The sequence below is a fragment of the Pristis pectinata genome, chromosome 10 (genome assembly GCF_009764475.1).
Source record: "Pristis pectinata isolate sPriPec2 chromosome 10, sPriPec2.1.pri, whole genome shotgun sequence".
Taxonomy (NCBI): Eukaryota; Metazoa; Chordata; class Chondrichthyes; order Rhinopristiformes; family Pristidae; genus Pristis; species Pristis pectinata.
This window is the reverse complement of record NC_067414.1, coordinates 11,987,877-12,005,522: the sequence shown is the minus strand read 5'-3', so window position 1 is coordinate 12,005,522 and position 17,646 is coordinate 11,987,877. Positions and strand designations below refer to the sequence as shown.

Sequence of the window (17,646 nt, the reverse complement as noted above, 5' to 3'; positions counted from 1 at the left end):
CAACTTATCATAATCCCCATCTACATTTTTAGCCAGGCACCATCGTTCAAAACATATTCTCTTTCCATTGGCAAATTCCATATAAGTCTGATCTGCAGATTTCCTCAAGTCTCTGAATTTTTGTCTATAAGCCTCAGGGACCAATTCATAGGCCTTCAAAATAGCTTGTTTTACCTTGGTATAATCAGCTGCATCCTCAACAGACAAAGCAGAATAAGCTTTTTGAGCTTTACCTTTAATCACACTCTGTACCATAAGAGCCCATCCTTTCCTTGGCCAGTTTGAACTCACAGCAACCTTTTCAAAATGTTGGAAATACTGATCAACCTGATCTTCTTCAAACGGAGGGACTAATCGAACCTCCCTGCTGGCTGAAAAACCATCATCAGAATCAGATTCCTAACTCCTACGCTTCATTTGTAACTCATGCTGCCTCTGTTTTTCCTTCTCCTCACTATCCAGCTCCATCCTCTTCAATTCCATCTGCTTCATTGCTAGATCAGCCTCTATCTTCATCTGAGTTAGCTTTTGTTCAGTCTCTAATTTCTTTTGTTCAGCCTCTAATTTCTTTTCCTCTTGTTCGGCCTCTAATTTCTTTTGTTCTCGTTCAGCCTCTATCTTTAACTGGGTTTGTTCTCGTTCAGCCTCTAATCTCTTTTGTTCTCGTTCAGCTTCTAATTTATTTTGCTCTCGTTCAGCCTCTATCTTTAACTGGGTTTGTTCTCGTTCAGCTTCTATCTTTGCCAGCTGCACCTGTGCCTCAGAAATTGCTATTTCACTGCCAGGAAACTGTTTTAACACTTCCTTCTCAAACACCTTCTTTTCCACATAATGGCCAGCTATCAATCTCTGAATATCTGCCTTTCTCATAGACTGCTTTACTTCTGTAAGGTTTAGCCTTGTAGCAATCTTTATCAAATCATCCTTTTTCGCCACCTCCAATCCCTTTTGGGTTGGTGACTCCAAAAATGCCTTAATATCCATTGCTGCTGGTTTCCACACACACAAGCCAATTAAAAAGAATTTATCAGACCTCCCTCAAAAATCTTTGGATTGAATCTCGAACAAATCTCGTCAATCTGGGGTACAATCCCAGACGACACTCGTTAACCTTGGGAACTATCCCGGACGAGCCCCCAATTTTGTCACAAACCAGCAACAAAAGAAACACACTGAGCATGATTCAGTGTTAAAAACTATTTTATTAATCACTACTTATGATAATACGTAAAATAAAAGTAAAAATGTTAGTATGTTAGAATTCAAGAATGTTAAACCTCGAACGTTAACCCCAAAACTAAACTCTTCGTGTGTGTGTGTGACAAAGTCCAAAACTTCCAGTTCCGGAATGGTTCTTAAAGTTCAGTTCCGCAAGCCATAAGGTGAAACATGAGCAAGGGCTTCTTCAACAACCACCGTTGTCTGAAGATAAGATGTAGATGTAGAAAAACATAGAGAGAGTACATACGAAATCCAAATGTTCCACGATGGAACCCAAACGACACTTCAGTGTTTACTCGGTAGTGACTTGCTCACCCTGAAAAGCATCCGAACCGTGGTCATCCACACACAAATACCTGTTTCCTTCTACAGGTCAGCAACAAAGTGAACTCCACCGGATTACTTCCAACTTCCATACATGGATTTCAGTGGCAAACACAGTTATTGTTTCTCATCCATCGATAGAGAAAAACAAGCAGGCTGGTGTCTCTCTCCCTTCTCTCTCTCTCTCCTTCTTCTAACTTCTTCTTCAACGTCATTACGTCCTTTATCTTCTATTGACGTAAGCACGCCCCACACACACATACACACACACTCTCTATCTTAAAGGGACTTTCACTGAGTCCATAACAGTACGCCTTTGGAATGTGGGAGGAAACCAAAGTACCCGGAGGAAACCCATGCAGACACGGGGAGAACGTACAAACTCCTCACAGACAGCAGCGGGAATTGAACCCGGGTTGCTGGCACTGTAATAGCATTATGCTAACTGCTACACTACTGTGCCTGATGTGTCAAGAAAAAAAAAACTACTGAATTGGCTGTGACATGCTTTGGCACGATGGGAATACAAGCTTTCCTGTCAGTTACTCCAATACAGGAAGGAACAAAAATGACAAACCCATGCCCTTACATCTGGTCCAACTTTAAATGCAAACACATAAGACAAGTTCAGCTTCATCCAACATACCTAGAATGGGTGAATATTTAGTCACAAATGGAGGAATTTCAGTGCTGATATTTATACAATGCTGTGGTCACCAAAGATGGATTCTTCAGAGAAATCCTTCACTTGTCTCCACAAAAAGAAGCTTTTAATACACCCAACAACATACTTTGAGAGCGACACAAGAGACTGCAGATGCTGGAATCTGGAGCAAGAAACAAGCTAGTGGAGGAACTCAGTGGGTCGGGCAGGATCTGTGGAGCCAGAGGAATGGTTGACATTTCGGATTGAGACCCTGTATGATCAGGGTCTCAATCCCAAACGTCAACCATCCCTTTGCCTCCACAGATGCTGCTCGACCCACTGAATTCCTCCAACATAATACAAGAATGTGATGGAAAATTTAAGAAGTTTGCAAAAGTAATCAACGACTTGAATGGTCACCTGGATAGCCTGAAAGCTTAGGCCGAACTAGAATTACCTTATGTACAAGATAATAACACAATGTATAGAACTCTGCATGGCGTGGTTCCACCCATCTGTGGCCAATTAACTTTGTGACAATATCATTGGGTAAGTATGAATTTCACAATTCCATGAAAATCATTGGCAAACATTTTTGGAGTGGTGCAAATCAGCTGCAACTTTCGACAATTCTTAAGGGCAGCATTTCTTTCTCTTGCCATGTTGCTGACTGATTTGTGCAACAAGCTTCATACCAGCAATTAGTTCAGCAATCGCTGGTCTATTGAACCTTCTGATTCCAGAAGAAATAACTGGAGGTAAAGGCCAAAAAAACGCACCACTCTCAATTCATGGTTTGTGAAAGGGAAATTTACTGGACTTCCTTGAAGAAACAGTGTGTTGTGGATAAAGGAAGCTGGTGGATATAGCATGCTTACATTTCCCGAAGGCATCTGATCAGGTACTGCCAAACAGATTATAGCAGAAAAATATAAAGCTCATGGTGTAGGAGATAACATGCACAGGATTGACTAGATTGTCCTTCATCAATCGGGGAATTGAATTTAGGAGCCGAGAGGTATTGTTGCAGCTATATAGGTCCCTGGTCAGACCCCACTTGGAGTATTGTGCTCAGTTCTGGTCGCCTCACTACAGGAAAGATGTGGAAGCCATAGAGAGGGTGCAGAGGAGATTTACAAGGATGCTGCCTGGAATGCAGAGCATGCCTTATGAAAGCAGGCTGAGGGAACCATAGAACCATAAAACCATAGAACCATACAGCACAAAACAGGCCCTTCGGCCCACCGTGTCGTGCCGTCCATCAGACCACCCTCACACTACCTAACCCCTTCCTCCCGCATATCCCTCTATCTCACGTTCCTCCATATGCCTATCCAACAAGCTCTTGAACCTGTTCAATGTATCTGCCTCCACCACCACCCCAGGCACTGCATTCCATGCACCAACCACTCGTTGGGTGAAAAACCTCCCTCTGACATCTCCCCTGAACCTCCCACCCATAACCTTAAAGCCATGACCTCTCGTCTTGAGCATTGGTGCCCTGGGAAGGAGGCGCTGACTGTCTACTCTATCTATCTATCTTGGCCTTTTCTCCTTGGAGAGACGGAGGATGAGGGGGGACCTGATTGAGGTGTATAAGATGATGAGAGGTATTGATAGGGTAGATAGTCAGAGGCTTTTCCCCAGGGCTGAAATGGTGGCCACAAGAGGACATAGGTTTAAGGTGCTGGGGAGTAGATATAGAGGAGATGTCAGGGGTAAGTTTTTTTTTTACTCAGAGTGGTGAGTGCGTGGAATGGGCTGCTGGAAACAGTGGTGGAGGCGGATACGATAGGGTCTTTCAAGAGACTGTTAGATAAGTACATGGAGCTGAGTATAATAGAGGGCTATGGGTAAGCCTAGTAATTTCTAGGGTAGGAACATCTTCGGCACAGCTTTGTGGGCCGAAGGGCCTGAATTGTGCTGTAGTTTTTCTATGTTTCTAAATAGGGTAGGCATAAGTGGGTCTTTTACTGGTTGACAAAATGTAATAAGTGGTAAGCCACAGGGATAAGTGCTGAGGCATCAACTACTTATAATTTATACAAGTGACGTGGACGAAGGCAGCAAGTGTATACTTGCTAAATCTGCTGGCAATGCAAAGGTAGGTGAGAAAGTAAGTTGTGAAGTCATAAGAAGGCTAGAAAGGGATATAGATATCTTAAATGAGTGGGTAAAGATTTGGCAAATGGAACGTAATGTGGGGAAAAGTGAAGTTGTTCGTTTTGGCAATAAAAGAGCCTCATACCTAAATGAGGATTGCAGAATTTTGAAATGCAGAGGGATCTGGGTGTCTTGGTGCATGATTCACAAAAGGCTAGTAGAGCAAGGTTATGCTCAGTAATGTGGAGCATTGTTGAGACCACATCTGGAACACTGTGTATTGTTTTTGTCTCTTTACTTAAGGAAGGATACAAATGCATTTGAAGCAGTTCAGAGAAGATGTACCAGAATGAGTGGACTGCCTTGTGACCAAAGGTTAGACATGCTGGGCTTATATCCACTGGGTTTAGAGTTATAGGAGGTGACTTGATTGAAACATACTAGATCCTAAGAGGCCTCGACAGGGTGAATGTAGGATGTTTCTTATTGGGGAGAAAATCTAGAACTAGGGTCACTGTTTAAAAGGGTGATGAGGGAAAATGTTCGCTCAGAGTCATGATCCTTTGGAACACTTTTCCTTAGAGAGCAGACGAAGCAGAGTATTGGAATATTTTTAAAGGCAGAGGTGGAGTGATTGATAAGCAAGAGCATGAAAGGTTACCACAGGTAAACAGATACACAGAGTTCACGTTACAATCAGTCAATATCTTGTTGAATGGCAGAGAAGTCTCCAGGGCTCAGAGGCATACTTATGCTCATAACTTGTTTGCTTGTATGCATGTTCATTCATAGCGCTTGTGGTGACACCTCATAGACTTCACACTTATATCACGGCCACCCACATTCCAGAAACATTTTAGAAATTCCACTGTTGGTGACAGAAGCTTCTGAAAATGGGATGAAGAAACCGGTTTTCTGTTGATGCCACACCTAAACAAGTTTTGGAAAACCCCTCCACAACAATCATGCTTGCTGAGCAAATGATTGGCGGACAAATTAAATACCAAGACTGAGAGCAATTTTGATATACATCGTTACAGATGTAAAATATCAAATTTCATTGAAATATAATAAAAGCAGTGCCACTGTGCAATAAAACTAGGCCAGGTACAAATACACCACAGTTTCATTATGTTAGTCTCATTGAGAGATTCCAAAAATGACTGAGAACAATCTCAGAGTGAATAAAAGGTGACAAAAGCAGACATATTGTATGTTTAAGATAGTAAAACCTGGCAAAATAGTTCCCAGGAGGATAATCAGGCAATGTACAACATTTTGCCGCAAACCGCTGTTGGGACAGGTGACTGAAGCCTTGGTCAAAGAGGTGTGCTTCAAGCGATGTATTTACTGAAAATGGAGGGGGAAGAGACAGAGGTTTAGGGATGGTATTGCAGAATGCAAGAGCTAGGCAACTGAAGGCATGACAACCAATGATGGAGTGACGGTGACTGGGGATGTACAAGAGACTAGAAACGAAGGATCTGAGACCACAAAGGTTTGTAGAGCTGGAGGAAGTTACAGAGATGGGGAAAAGCAGCAGGTCCACATTCAGAATCAAGTGCTGCACCATCAGAGCTCCTTGGTAGGGATTCATGACTACATCAGGGCTGACACCGAATCCACAACCAGTCACCAGGTATGAAGGAGAACATTAGCAAACCGCATCTGAGATTCTTCAAAACAAAAGCAGAGCTCAGGAAAAACCTTACCCTCAGATGGCAACTGGCTTGCAAATTCAGGAGGCAGAGTTAACAAAGCGTAGTCCTTCAGTGCAGCAAGCCAGAGACGGCTGAGAATAGGCAGCTCTGGCTCAACCAACGTGATCAAGCTATCTGGAGGGAGCTCGTCCACCGCGCCATAATCATCCTCCTCTTCCTTATTCTTCACAGGTTTCACTGGCTTGGCCTCTGCTTCCTTTTTGGTTTTCATAGCAACAACGTAGACCTAGACAAAAGAAAAATGTATTAGATTAAGTAACACGTGAAGTGGCATTCCCCAGGCCACTTTGTTCAATTATACTTGACCTGTCAATCCTTGAAGTAAACAGAATTGACAAAAACGATTCTCCCGAGTTAAACCTAGTTATACAAATGTAGGCCGGGGAAAAAGATAAGGAGAGTGGATTATTATCTCCCAGAGAACAATCTCAAGTTTCCAGCAAGAAGCTGCATTAAAAGGGATTGAAAGGGCTACCAATCCTTTAATAGATTGGCAAGGTAACTCAGTAATGCTACTGTCTCTTTTTAGCTAGGGTCAAAGATTACTTGCTTCCACTGTGATTCTGAGGGTTCTAAGGTGGCTGAAAAGTCCTACACGGGATCTGAAGATGTGCACAGGTAGGGCAGGTGTTGTTCAAGGGGATGGGTGGGTAGCTTGGAATGTTGTACATTCATTCCACTGTTTGCACATGCCTGCTGTGTGCATTCATCATAGAGACACCCGATGTTCAGTGCCTTCCCTAGTGCTCCTTCTCCATTCCAAGTTGTCATGGCCAGGAATTCCCACGAGTTAATGAGAATGTTCGCTCTGTAGAGTAACTCCAGGTGGCAGATTGAGAATTGATACATGAAACAGCCTTGCTCTGCTCCGAGGCTGTGGTGTCAGAATCACAACACATGTTATCACGTAGCTAACATAGAATGGTAACAAACTTCTGAGGACAGCCAAATTTGAGGCTTCTCTATAATCCTTTCCGGTTTATGGAGTTGCAGGTTTTAACAGGGTCAAAAAAGGCTATGTACAATGCTTGGTGTTGTTCCCCAAATTTTTCCTTAACAGTCAGTGGGTTGGAATAAGCAGGGAGAGCAAGGGGCAAATGAGGGTAGATGGGACAAGGGGAGGAGAAGAGAAATGCTCAGGAATAGGGTGAGTGTGTAATGAAGGAAACAGCTGTAATATGCAACTGTTAGACAAATCTGCTGTAAACACTGTAAATCACGAATTACTGCATCACTGCTACCTTCCATCAATAGATGGATTGCCACAGCAAAGAACCCGATTGTTACAGGAATTACTGTCAGAAAGAAAAAAGCCAGTACTGCACTGTCAACAGAGTGAACATGCCAGTATGCTTTGAGCACATACACTGAAGTTAACGTGGCAAGAGGACATTTATTCCACTTTCAATGTGTGGCATTAACAAAATTATCCAGGATATAGCTCTCAATGCGCACAAACTCTCACTGAAATCAAATTCTGTCTCAACGCAGGATTGACATGTCACAAATAACAAGATGCTTGCACCCAACTGGAGGAGCCATGGCAGAACTGCTGGCAGCTGCAAGGCTACACCCAGCATCAGCCACTGACCACTGGGAAAGGAAAGGCCAAAAGGAATTGTGCTAGATTTAACATAGTCCCACTCTCCCCTCGCAAGCTTACCTCTGCCCAAGCTTTTAGCACAGCCAGTTTCTCCATTGTAGTAGCACTCTCGCTGTATAATTGGCTCAAGGAGCCTTTTCCAGATTGCATCTTGTCTAAAGAAGACACCAACAGATTGTGAACCCTGCGCAGGTCATTTAAATCACTAACTACCCCACTTCCAATCCAGGTGCTGCAAACCTGCACAAGACAACAACTGCAGTTACTTTTAATGCAAAGATGAAGTACTTTTAGCGCATCAAACAAATTGCAACAACATGGATTTACATAATGGCTTTAACAGAGTAAAACATTTCTACTCAATGGAACAAAATCTGCCACCAAACTATCAGGAAATATCAGGGAACGATGACCAAAAATGTTGTCAGATTAGTAGGTTTTAATGACTTTCCTAACAGAAAGAATTCTGATTCTGAATAGAGTTAATGAAGTTGAGTGTAGGAATTCTAGAGTTTAGAGGCTTGGGAATTGGAGAGGCACGGTCACCAATGGTGGAGAGTTTCAGAATCAGATTTATCATCACTGTCATATGTCATGAAGTTTGTTGTTTTGCAGCAGCAGTACAGTGCAAAGGCACAAAATCTATGAATTAAAAAATTAAATAAATAGTGCAAAAAAGAAATAATGAGATAGTGTTCATGGATCGTTCAGAAATTTTTGAAATGGGGTGCAGATCTGAAGGGCTTTGGGGAGAGCTAAAGGTTCAGTTGGTCTTGCATGGAGACAGCTTGAACTTGACTCTGGCTTCTAGAGATGTCAAAATTGTAGGAATGCGGATGGGTGGGTTCACAGTTAGGGAGAGAGGGAGGGGCCAGGCCGTGGAAGGATTTGAAAATAAGAATATTGATTTAAAACCTGAACTCTCAGATTAACTACCCTACATGTTTGAATTCTCTATCCAGAAAATGGCAACTTTAAAACAGATCAAGGCTATTCCAAGACCTGCTAAGATAGGAAGGAAATTTTAGGTTGTCTATTTTTGCTGAGATCCAGTGATTAAAATTTATTTTAAAGAGGTAGTCTCTCAACCTTCAATTTCATGTCAGCAAAGACCACCACCCTGTGAGCCAAGAGGGATGATGAAAGAAGTCTTGAGTATTCTGATATCTCCTTATTGTGACAAATGCAATAACGGAGAGGCTTCTTTAATTCACATGTTTTGGACGTGTCAGAGTCTTAAAAAAATATTGGACAGAGGTGTTTCAAATTTTTTCTATGCTTTTTAAAATAAATTTTAAACTTAATCCTTTGACTGCATTATTTGGGATTGTTGGAGAAAAAGATATAACTTTGGAGGCTTCTGATCTACATATTCTGGCTTTTATTTCTCTTATAGCCAGGAGGGCTGTGTTGCTTAAATGGAAGGAAGTTACTCCGCCTACTCATGCTCAATGGTTACGGGATGTTATGTCCTACCTGAATCTAGAGAAGATCCGTTGTTTAATTCTTGAATCTGACTTAGACTTTCAAACCCTGTGGGGACCTTTTTTTGAATTATTTTCAAAACCTTTGATTTGGTGACTGAAGTACAAGATATTGGCTGATATCGTTATGGCTCAAGGGTCTTTCCTTGTCTTTTCTTTTACCAAACAGCTTCGGTTTCTGGTAGTGGGTGTAGATTTTCAATTTTTTCTTTATTAACTATCACGTGATTATTAATTTAGAGTATTGTGATCTCAAGTATGATTTAACACAATGTATTCAGTAGTATTTTTATCCTCTCTTTGATGCATGTATTCTATACTTTTTTTTCGTGGCATTAATAAAAATATTGTAAACAGAAAGAGTATTCTGAAAACTTTGAGCAAACTGAATTCCAATAACAGTTTAACTCCAGGTGCAAAAGTTAGACACTGGGAATCAAATGCACAAATTAAGGACAGATTAATGAGATGGGACAAGGGGTGTTCTCCAGGTACCATCTGCTCTGCAGCATCAACTTTTCATTGCATATATTAATGCCCTGAACTAAGGAATGGAGCGTTGCAGATGGCACCATGAGTTATGTAGATGGGAGTTGGAAGTTACAACTAAGAGTGTGAGCAACAATTTGACAGCATTCAATGTGAGAAAGGATCCATGAAAGACAAACCAAAATATTCTCTTATAAAGCTTAGGTAATGTGGATGAGCAAAGGCAATAAAAGCTAATGGAATTGTATTCTTTATCTGAAGTGCAAATTTGTAAGAGATGGCATAAACCAAGGAAAGGTTAGTTAAACTTGGATTGTATTACCTTGAGCTCAAAACTGCACAATGATCTGAGTTAACATCTCTTATTAGAAGATTAATACTGAAATCTGTTTCTCTGGTAAAGGAAATAAATCAGGCAGCCACAATTTTAAAAGTAAAGCTTGGGACTTTCAGAAGTGTCCTTTATATATTTATGAGACATGGATGTCACTGGCAAGCCCAACATTTAATACCAATTGGTAATTTAGTTGATACAGCCATCTTCTTGAATAGCTGCAGTCCATTTGGTGAAGGTACACCCTCCATATTGTTAGGTAAGGAGTCCCAGTGTTTTATCTCAGTAACAGTGAAGGAGTAGTGATATCTTTCTTTCATTTCCTGAGATGCATGGAGAAAAAGGGGACATAGCCTCAAGATTCAGGGGAGTAGATTTAGGATGGAGATGAGGAGAAACTGCTTTTCACAGAGAGTAGTGAATCTGTGGAATTCTCTGCCCAGTGGAGGCTACCTCATTAAATATACTTAAGACACAGTTATAGGTTTTTGCATAGTAGGGGAATTAAGGGTTATGGGGAAAAGGCAGGTAGGTGGAGCCGAGTCCACGGCCAGATCTGCCATGATCTTATTGAATGGTGGAGCAGGCTCGACGGGCCAGATGGCCGACTCCTGCTCCTATTTCTTATGTTCTTATGAAATGAACAGATGGTTTTTCCCTGCATCTGCTGCCCTTGTCTTTCTTGGCGGCAGAGGTTCTGGGTTTGGGAGGTTCTGTGAAAGAAGCTTTGGTAAGTTGCTGCAGTGCCTTTTGTGGGTGGTACATCCTGCAATCATGAAGCTAATGGAGGAGTAAATATTTATTGGTGGATGGGATGCCAATCGAGATGTTGTTTTGTCCTGAATAGAATCAAGCTTCTTGAGTGTTGCTGAGGTTCCACTCATCCAGGCAAGTGGAGATTAATCCATTGCCCTCCTGACTTGTGTGGAAAAGCTTTGTAGTGTAAAGAGATGAATCAGCGGCTGTATAATCCCCAGCAACTCACCTAACCCCGGAACCAGAGAGTTGATGTGGATGGTCCAGTTAAGTTACTGGTTAATGATGGCCACAGTACATTGCAGGATTTAGCTCCTCACACAAAAGGTGCAGGGAAGGCGGACCTCATTCCTCCGAAAGGCTGTGGGTATTGGAGGTTTTCAACAAGATGCTATTTCTTGGTTAAAGGTTCCAGAAACGGAGAAAGGAAGAATAAATGAAGGTAAGATACATATCAGCCATGCTTTTATGGAATAACCAAGCAGACTCAGAGGGTGAATGACCTTGACTTTTTTCCAAGGAAAGAAAATGCAAATGAAACTTGCTTTTACTAAGAAGGTGATAAGTACATAAGTATTGACCAAGATACTCCAGTGGCCCCAAGATTTAATTAGGCAGATTCTTGTCAATAAATTAGAGGCTGGGGTAGTGGAATTTATTCCTGATATTGTTACAAAGATGCAAGTTGCTAACCAGATAAGCTGTTGTCTCCAGGAACCATTAATAGAAAACATGATTTATTTATGGAAAGAAATACATTCAATTAGTGCCTGAAAATCATGTGGAAAATAAGATTTCAGTGAAGTCTGGCCATGCTAATGATCAGTTGCTTTGCAGTAGGTTTCACTGTGGGTAACTACTCACCTGGCAAGCTTTGGCAGTGATGTCAGATGGCGTATCTTGGGAAAAAGCTGGCCTCAAGGCTGCTCCAACCTAAATTGGAACGAAACAAGTCACTGATGCCAAACATACCCATTGATAAGCAGCAGCACACCCGCCAGCAAAATAACATCTCATGGCAGGCATTCAACCTCCAGTGACAAAAAGGACAGACACTATCAGCACTATTAGGAGCGCCGTACATTCTCTGTAATCTCTGATGCAGCACATGAAAGAGCTAGTTTGCTTAATAGCAGAGTGATTCAGGTTCCTCTGTTATCACATCATCTTTTTGGTAATCCTACACTTATGCTTCAGATACTTGAACTCTGTACCCACTTAAATGGAAGTTAATATGACCAGGAAAATAAAGCTATAAATCCAATATGATATTTCGTATTGTGAAAATATTTAAGATAAGATTTATTAGTCACACGTACATCGAAACACACAGTGAAATGCATCTTTTGCACAGAATGTGCTGGGGGCAGCCCGCAAATGTCGCCACGCTTCTGGCGCAAACATAGCATGGCCACAACTTCCAAATCAGCACGTCTTTGGAATGTGAGAGGAAACTGGAGCACCTGGAGGAAACCCAGGCAGACATAGGGAGAATGTACAAACTCCTTACAGACAGTGGCCAGAATTGAACCCCAGGTTGCTGGTGCTGTAATAGCGTTACGCTAACTGCCACACAACCGTGCTGCCCAACTTGGCCTGTACGGGGATCGAACCCGCGACATTGACATTATTAGCACCACGCTCTAACCAACTGAGCTAACTGGCCTATGTATTGCTAACCAGCCAATGTATCGCTAACGTTCCTCTCAGCTTGTTATGGTGTTTTTGTTTTATTACAAGCACTAACCCCAAGTTTGAAACACGAGGCTCAAATTAAACCACCAAGAAAGACTAGAGCAGTAACTTTGCAAGGGCTAGTGGCTGGAGCAGAACCTTACTGGTGGTCGAAATACTGGAGTGATAACATTGTAGGGCTATCTCCAGTTTATACTCATAATGAAATCTGTGCATAACATTCATAATGAAACACAGAATAACAATAGGATCATAAAATACAAGGAGGGCATTTAGCCCAACCCATCCATTCTGGTGTTTATTTCCATCTGTCTGCCCTTTTTCTATATACCTTTATTTTTTTCCAACTGCCTACCTGTTAACATTTCTGTTGCAATTATTAATATCTGTAAATCATTCCGTTGTAACTCTGTGCAAAAACTTCATTCTGCTGTCAATCCAGATCTCTTTTACTTTTTTCTATGTCCTTTTGTGTTAGCCATGTGAGTCACCAAAGAGCCTGTTTCTAATAACTCGGCCTTATCCCTTCACGGTTAACAAATTGCTCCATAATTTCTGTTTTACTGAAAATGGCCCACATTTATTAAACCTTTCTACATTTTCATACAAGGTAACCTCATCCCTAGAGCCTCAACATCGGTCTGTAGACTAGAGACGAAAACAGTGCACATTATTTCCGACTGTAGTCTCACTAAAGCTGTGTACAGTTTTGAACACAGCGTGACATTTGCTTTCTAAATTCCAATCATAAAATGAGCTAATTATTGTTTACAGACCTTCGCTTAATTGTTTTGGAATTCAAGAATTGCTAAGATATCTCACATCTTAGTGTGTTGTTGGTTCACAACCACAAATGTAAGTCTGCAGTTAGTGCCCATTATAACTCTCACTCTCTTTAACCACTCCATCTCCTTTTAGCCAGGCCTGGCTCTTGATTTCTGCACACAGCTTTCCATTCATGAATAGCAAAATATATATATTGCATTGTTGCTGAGTCTGCAATTATACTGCACAGAAACAGGCCCTTTGGCCCACCGAGTCCATGCTGACCATCAAGTACCCATCTACATTAATCCCATTTACTAACACTTGGGTCCATAGCCTTCTGTGTCTTGGCGATTCAAGTGCTTGTTTAGATGCTTCTTAAATCTTATGAGAACCTCTGCCTTTACCACCCGCTCAGGCAGAGTGTTCCAGATTTCAACCACCTTCAGATGAAAAAATATTCTTCCTCAGATCCCTTCTAAGCTTTTATCTCTTATCCTAAAATCCAAGCTCTCTAGTTTTAGACACCTCTGCTATGGAGAAAAGTTTCTTACAATCCACCCTAATGATGCCCTTGTAATTTTGCATTAATCTATCAGGTCCTCCCTCAGTCAAGTAAAACAAACCCAGCCCATTCAGTCTCTCCTCTTAACCCAGACTACATCCTGTTGGATCTCCCTGCACCCTCTCCAGTGTAATCACGTCCTTCCTACAGTGCAGCAACTAGAACTGCACACAGTAGTCCAATTCTGGCCTAATTGATGTTTTATAACATTGTACTCGAACCCATCTGTTTTAATATTCTATGCACCTGCTAACAAATCAACTATCCCGCGTGCCTTCTTCACCATCTTATCCAACTGCCTCAAGAGAAATACATGCAGCACCACTTCAAAACACATGGCTCAGCTTCAAATGGTTTCACAGGTACATCGTGAGCTACAACTAGCCATTCCGAGTAAGTGAAGAAGGTTTACCCACTTTATAATTCAAGCTGCCCAATTAGCCAAGAGAGTGTCTGATTGATTGCGGATAGTAATCAAAGTGCTGCGATTAATGTGAAGGGAATTCAGAGAACAGCTTCCTGTGATAATTGTAAAACAATTAGTTTGAGTGGAGAGCAGGTTCCAGCAAAGGCTCAGGTCAGACCAAGTGGGCCATTTTACTGTCTGTTGACATCAGTTTCAAAATAGCCTAAATAAGTGATCTCTGATCATTACAAGTCCAAAACAAAAATGACCCATCCCTCAAAGAATTAAAATGACTTTGAAAAATGAATAAGCCGAAATTTGCAAAATACAAGCAGATTTGGCATCATCAATTATCTGTGATGTTCAGTAACATGAGCTGTAATGTTCCATGGACATTAGAAGGTTAAGAATCCCTGTTAGGAACTCAGAATGTTATCCGTGTGGGAAAACTGTGCTCATGTTATGAATTAGATTAACTAGCACCTTCATGTCTCACTGCGTCCAAAATTACAAGCTCCATTGACCCTTGTTTCCACCAATTTTACTGTGACTATCATTGTAAATTATATTAATATCAACTACATATGATTGATAATTTCAAACTACATTTTTAAATTATCTAGCACTCAATGGCCAATAAATAAGATTTAGTTGACCTTCCACCTATTGAGTATTGGGAGTCAAAATCAAGAATAATTGATCTCTTAATTATCAAAAAGGTCAAAAATCAAAATACATCTTTTGATGAAACTAAATAGAGGATGCAATACATCAAGAATAAATCCACATAATTCAATCAACATTGTAAATTTATACATTTTTCTTTTTCTCATTAGATAGAAAATGCAAACTTGTAATGCTATAAATACATGTCTCTGCCAAGACACTATAACATCACTGATAAGAAGTTGCAAAAGCAATTGAGAAATTTGCATGGGCAGCTTCCATTATAACTGTGGACACCAGAACTAGAATCGCATAAGTTGAGAGGAAGTTAACATAAACACCTCCACCTTCAAAGGCTTCACTAACCGATTAATTTACGGAGCATCACACAATACAAGTGCACTTTCTGGTAGTGTAAACTTACATTTGCCTGATACTGTTCCAAGATCACATGGCCTGGAAACTCAGGCTCTGGGACAGAAGCAAACTCTTTGATAATATCCTCAAGTGCCTGAAGTCCGGCCATTCGCAACTGGTTGCTGTGGTCAGTGGCAGCCATGAAGGCCATGCGGATAAGGTCAGAAAGGTGCAGCACCAACAGGTCACCTGCATAAAGACCGAAACACTGGGCATCACACAACACCAGAATCTCCCCGACATCATGTTCTCCAATTCCCCCATCTTCCAACATGCCTCCCAGCTCAATATCATGTGTTACTTAAATCATTTTCTTTATTGGTGAAAATAGCTCAAATTTTTGCTCTGCACATTTTAAACAACTTGCATTCCTTCCTTACAATGTGGGGTTAACTACTTAAGTAGAAAAAACAAATGCTAACTAACTTTGTAAGTCGAGAGAGACTGGGAAGTGTTAATGTTCAAAACTTTCTTGTACAAGTCACTGAAAGTTAACACTCAGGTAATTAGGAAGGCAAAACACAAGTTGGCCTTTATCGCAAGAGGTTTTGAGTACAAGAGCAAGGATGTTCAATCCGGAGAAGTGTGAGGTGGTTCACTTTGGAAGGACAAACTCCAAGGTGGAGTACAAGGTTAATGGTAGGATTCTGGGGAATGTGGAGGAGCAGAGGGATCTGGGGGTTCATATCCACAGATCACTGAAAGTTGCCTCACAGGTGGATAGGGTAGTTAAGAAAGCTTATGGGATGTTAGCTGTCATAAGTCGTGGAATCGAGTTTAAGAGCCGCGAGGTAATGATGCAGCTCTACAGAACTCTGGTTAGACCACACTTGGAGTACTGTGTCCAGTTCTGGTCGCCTCATTATAGGAAGGATGTGGAAGCGTTGGAAAGGGTGCAGAGGAGATTTACCAGGATGCTGCCTGGATTGGAGAGTACGGATTATGAGGAGAGACTAAGGGAGCTAGGGCTTTACTCATTGGAGAGGAGGATGATGAGGGGAGATATGATAGAGGTATACCAAATATTAAGAGGAATAGAGTGGACAGCCAGCGCCTCTTTCCCAGGGCACCAATGCTCAATACAAGAGGGCACGGCTTTAAGGTCATGGTTGGGAAGTTCAAGGGAGATATCAGAGGGAGGTTTTTCACCCAGAGAGTGGTTGGTGCATGGAATGCGCTGCCTGGGATGGTGGTGGAGCTGATACGTCGGACAAGTTCAAGAGATTGTTAGATAAGCATATGGAGGAATTTAAAATAGGGGGATATGTGGGAGGAAGGGGTTGGTTAGTCTTAGGCATGGTTTGAAGGTCGGCACAACATGGTGGGCCAAAGGGCCTGTATTGTGCTGTACTGTTCTATGGTTCTATGTCTTATTACAATTATATAGGGCTTTGGTAAAGCAACACCCGGAAAGTTGTGTACAATTTCAGTCTCGTTACCTAAAAATATTTATATCTGCTGCAGCAAAAATACATCAGACTGGTTCCTGGGAAGGCAGAAGAGTATCTGATTGATTGCAAGTCCATCACAAGAGGAGAGATGAAGTCAAAACAGATCTCCATTCTTTCAAATTTGTAAGAATGAGGGGTGACCTCTTGGAAACATATACAATTCACAGAGGGCTCAATAAGATAGACACTGAAAGTTTCCCGAGTAAAGAGTAAAGATCTTACGCTTACTGTCTCAGAATAAAGGACCTGCCCTTTCACACTGATACGAGGAGAAATTTCTTCAAAAAGTGTGGTAAATCTTTGGAAGTTTCTTCCCGGGAGGCCAGTGGAGGCTCAATCATTGATTGCATTTAAATCAGAGATCAATAGATCTGCTGATATTCAAGGAATCATGTGGATGGGGCAGAAGAACAGCCATGATCAGTGAATGGCAGAGTCAGCCCCAGGGGCCAAACAGCCTACCCGTGCCTCATTCTTACGATCTGCCATGCTTTTGGTAGAACATCCTGAGGTGCTTCACAGGAGTGTCAAATAAAATTCGACAGCAAACCACAGAAGTTGAAATTAAGGAAGGTGACTGAATCCTAAGCCAAATACAGAGGTTTTAAAGAAAAAGAAAGTGGCTGAGAAGCTAAAGAGAGGACGTTCCAAAGTTTAGGACCTGGACAGTTGAAGGTGCAGTCAAGCAATGGTGCAGTGGTGAAAACCGGGACTGTGTAAGAGACCTTAACTGGAGAAATGCAGAGTGATTGGAAGACTATAAGGTTGAGGGAGGTTACAGAGGTACAAAGGGTCAAGGTCTCTAAGGGGCAAGTTTGAATTTTTGCTTTTAACTGAGGCATTACCAGATCAGGATCCAATAGAGGTCGATGAGCAAAAGGGTGAGTGGTACTACTTGAGCAAAAGGAAACACAGTTTGGCATGAGCTCTGACTCATACAAGGTGGAAGGATGGCAGGAGAACATGGAAGTAATAGAGGGTACAAATATGAAAAACTACA

General features: G+C 41.6%; 1 protein-coding gene and 1 non-coding gene across 2 annotated transcripts in view; both read right to left on the bottom strand.

The window, feature by feature from the left end:
- The window catches only part of heatr5b (HEAT repeat containing 5B), a 120,749-nt gene that overhangs the window by 25,343 nt on the left and 77,760 nt on the right, over positions 1 to 17,646 (bottom strand). Inside the window, 4 exon segments of the mRNA XM_052024517.1 lie at positions 6,007 to 6,241; positions 7,679 to 7,858; positions 11,546 to 11,614; positions 15,203 to 15,384. Of these exon segments, the coding sequence (XP_051880477.1) occupies positions 6,007 to 6,241; positions 7,679 to 7,858; positions 11,546 to 11,614; positions 15,203 to 15,384 (666 nt within the window).
- trnai-aau (transfer RNA isoleucine (anticodon AAU)) lies at positions 12,274 to 12,347 on the bottom strand. The gene has a single exon. It is a non-coding gene; the product is annotated as a tRNA-Ile (tRNA).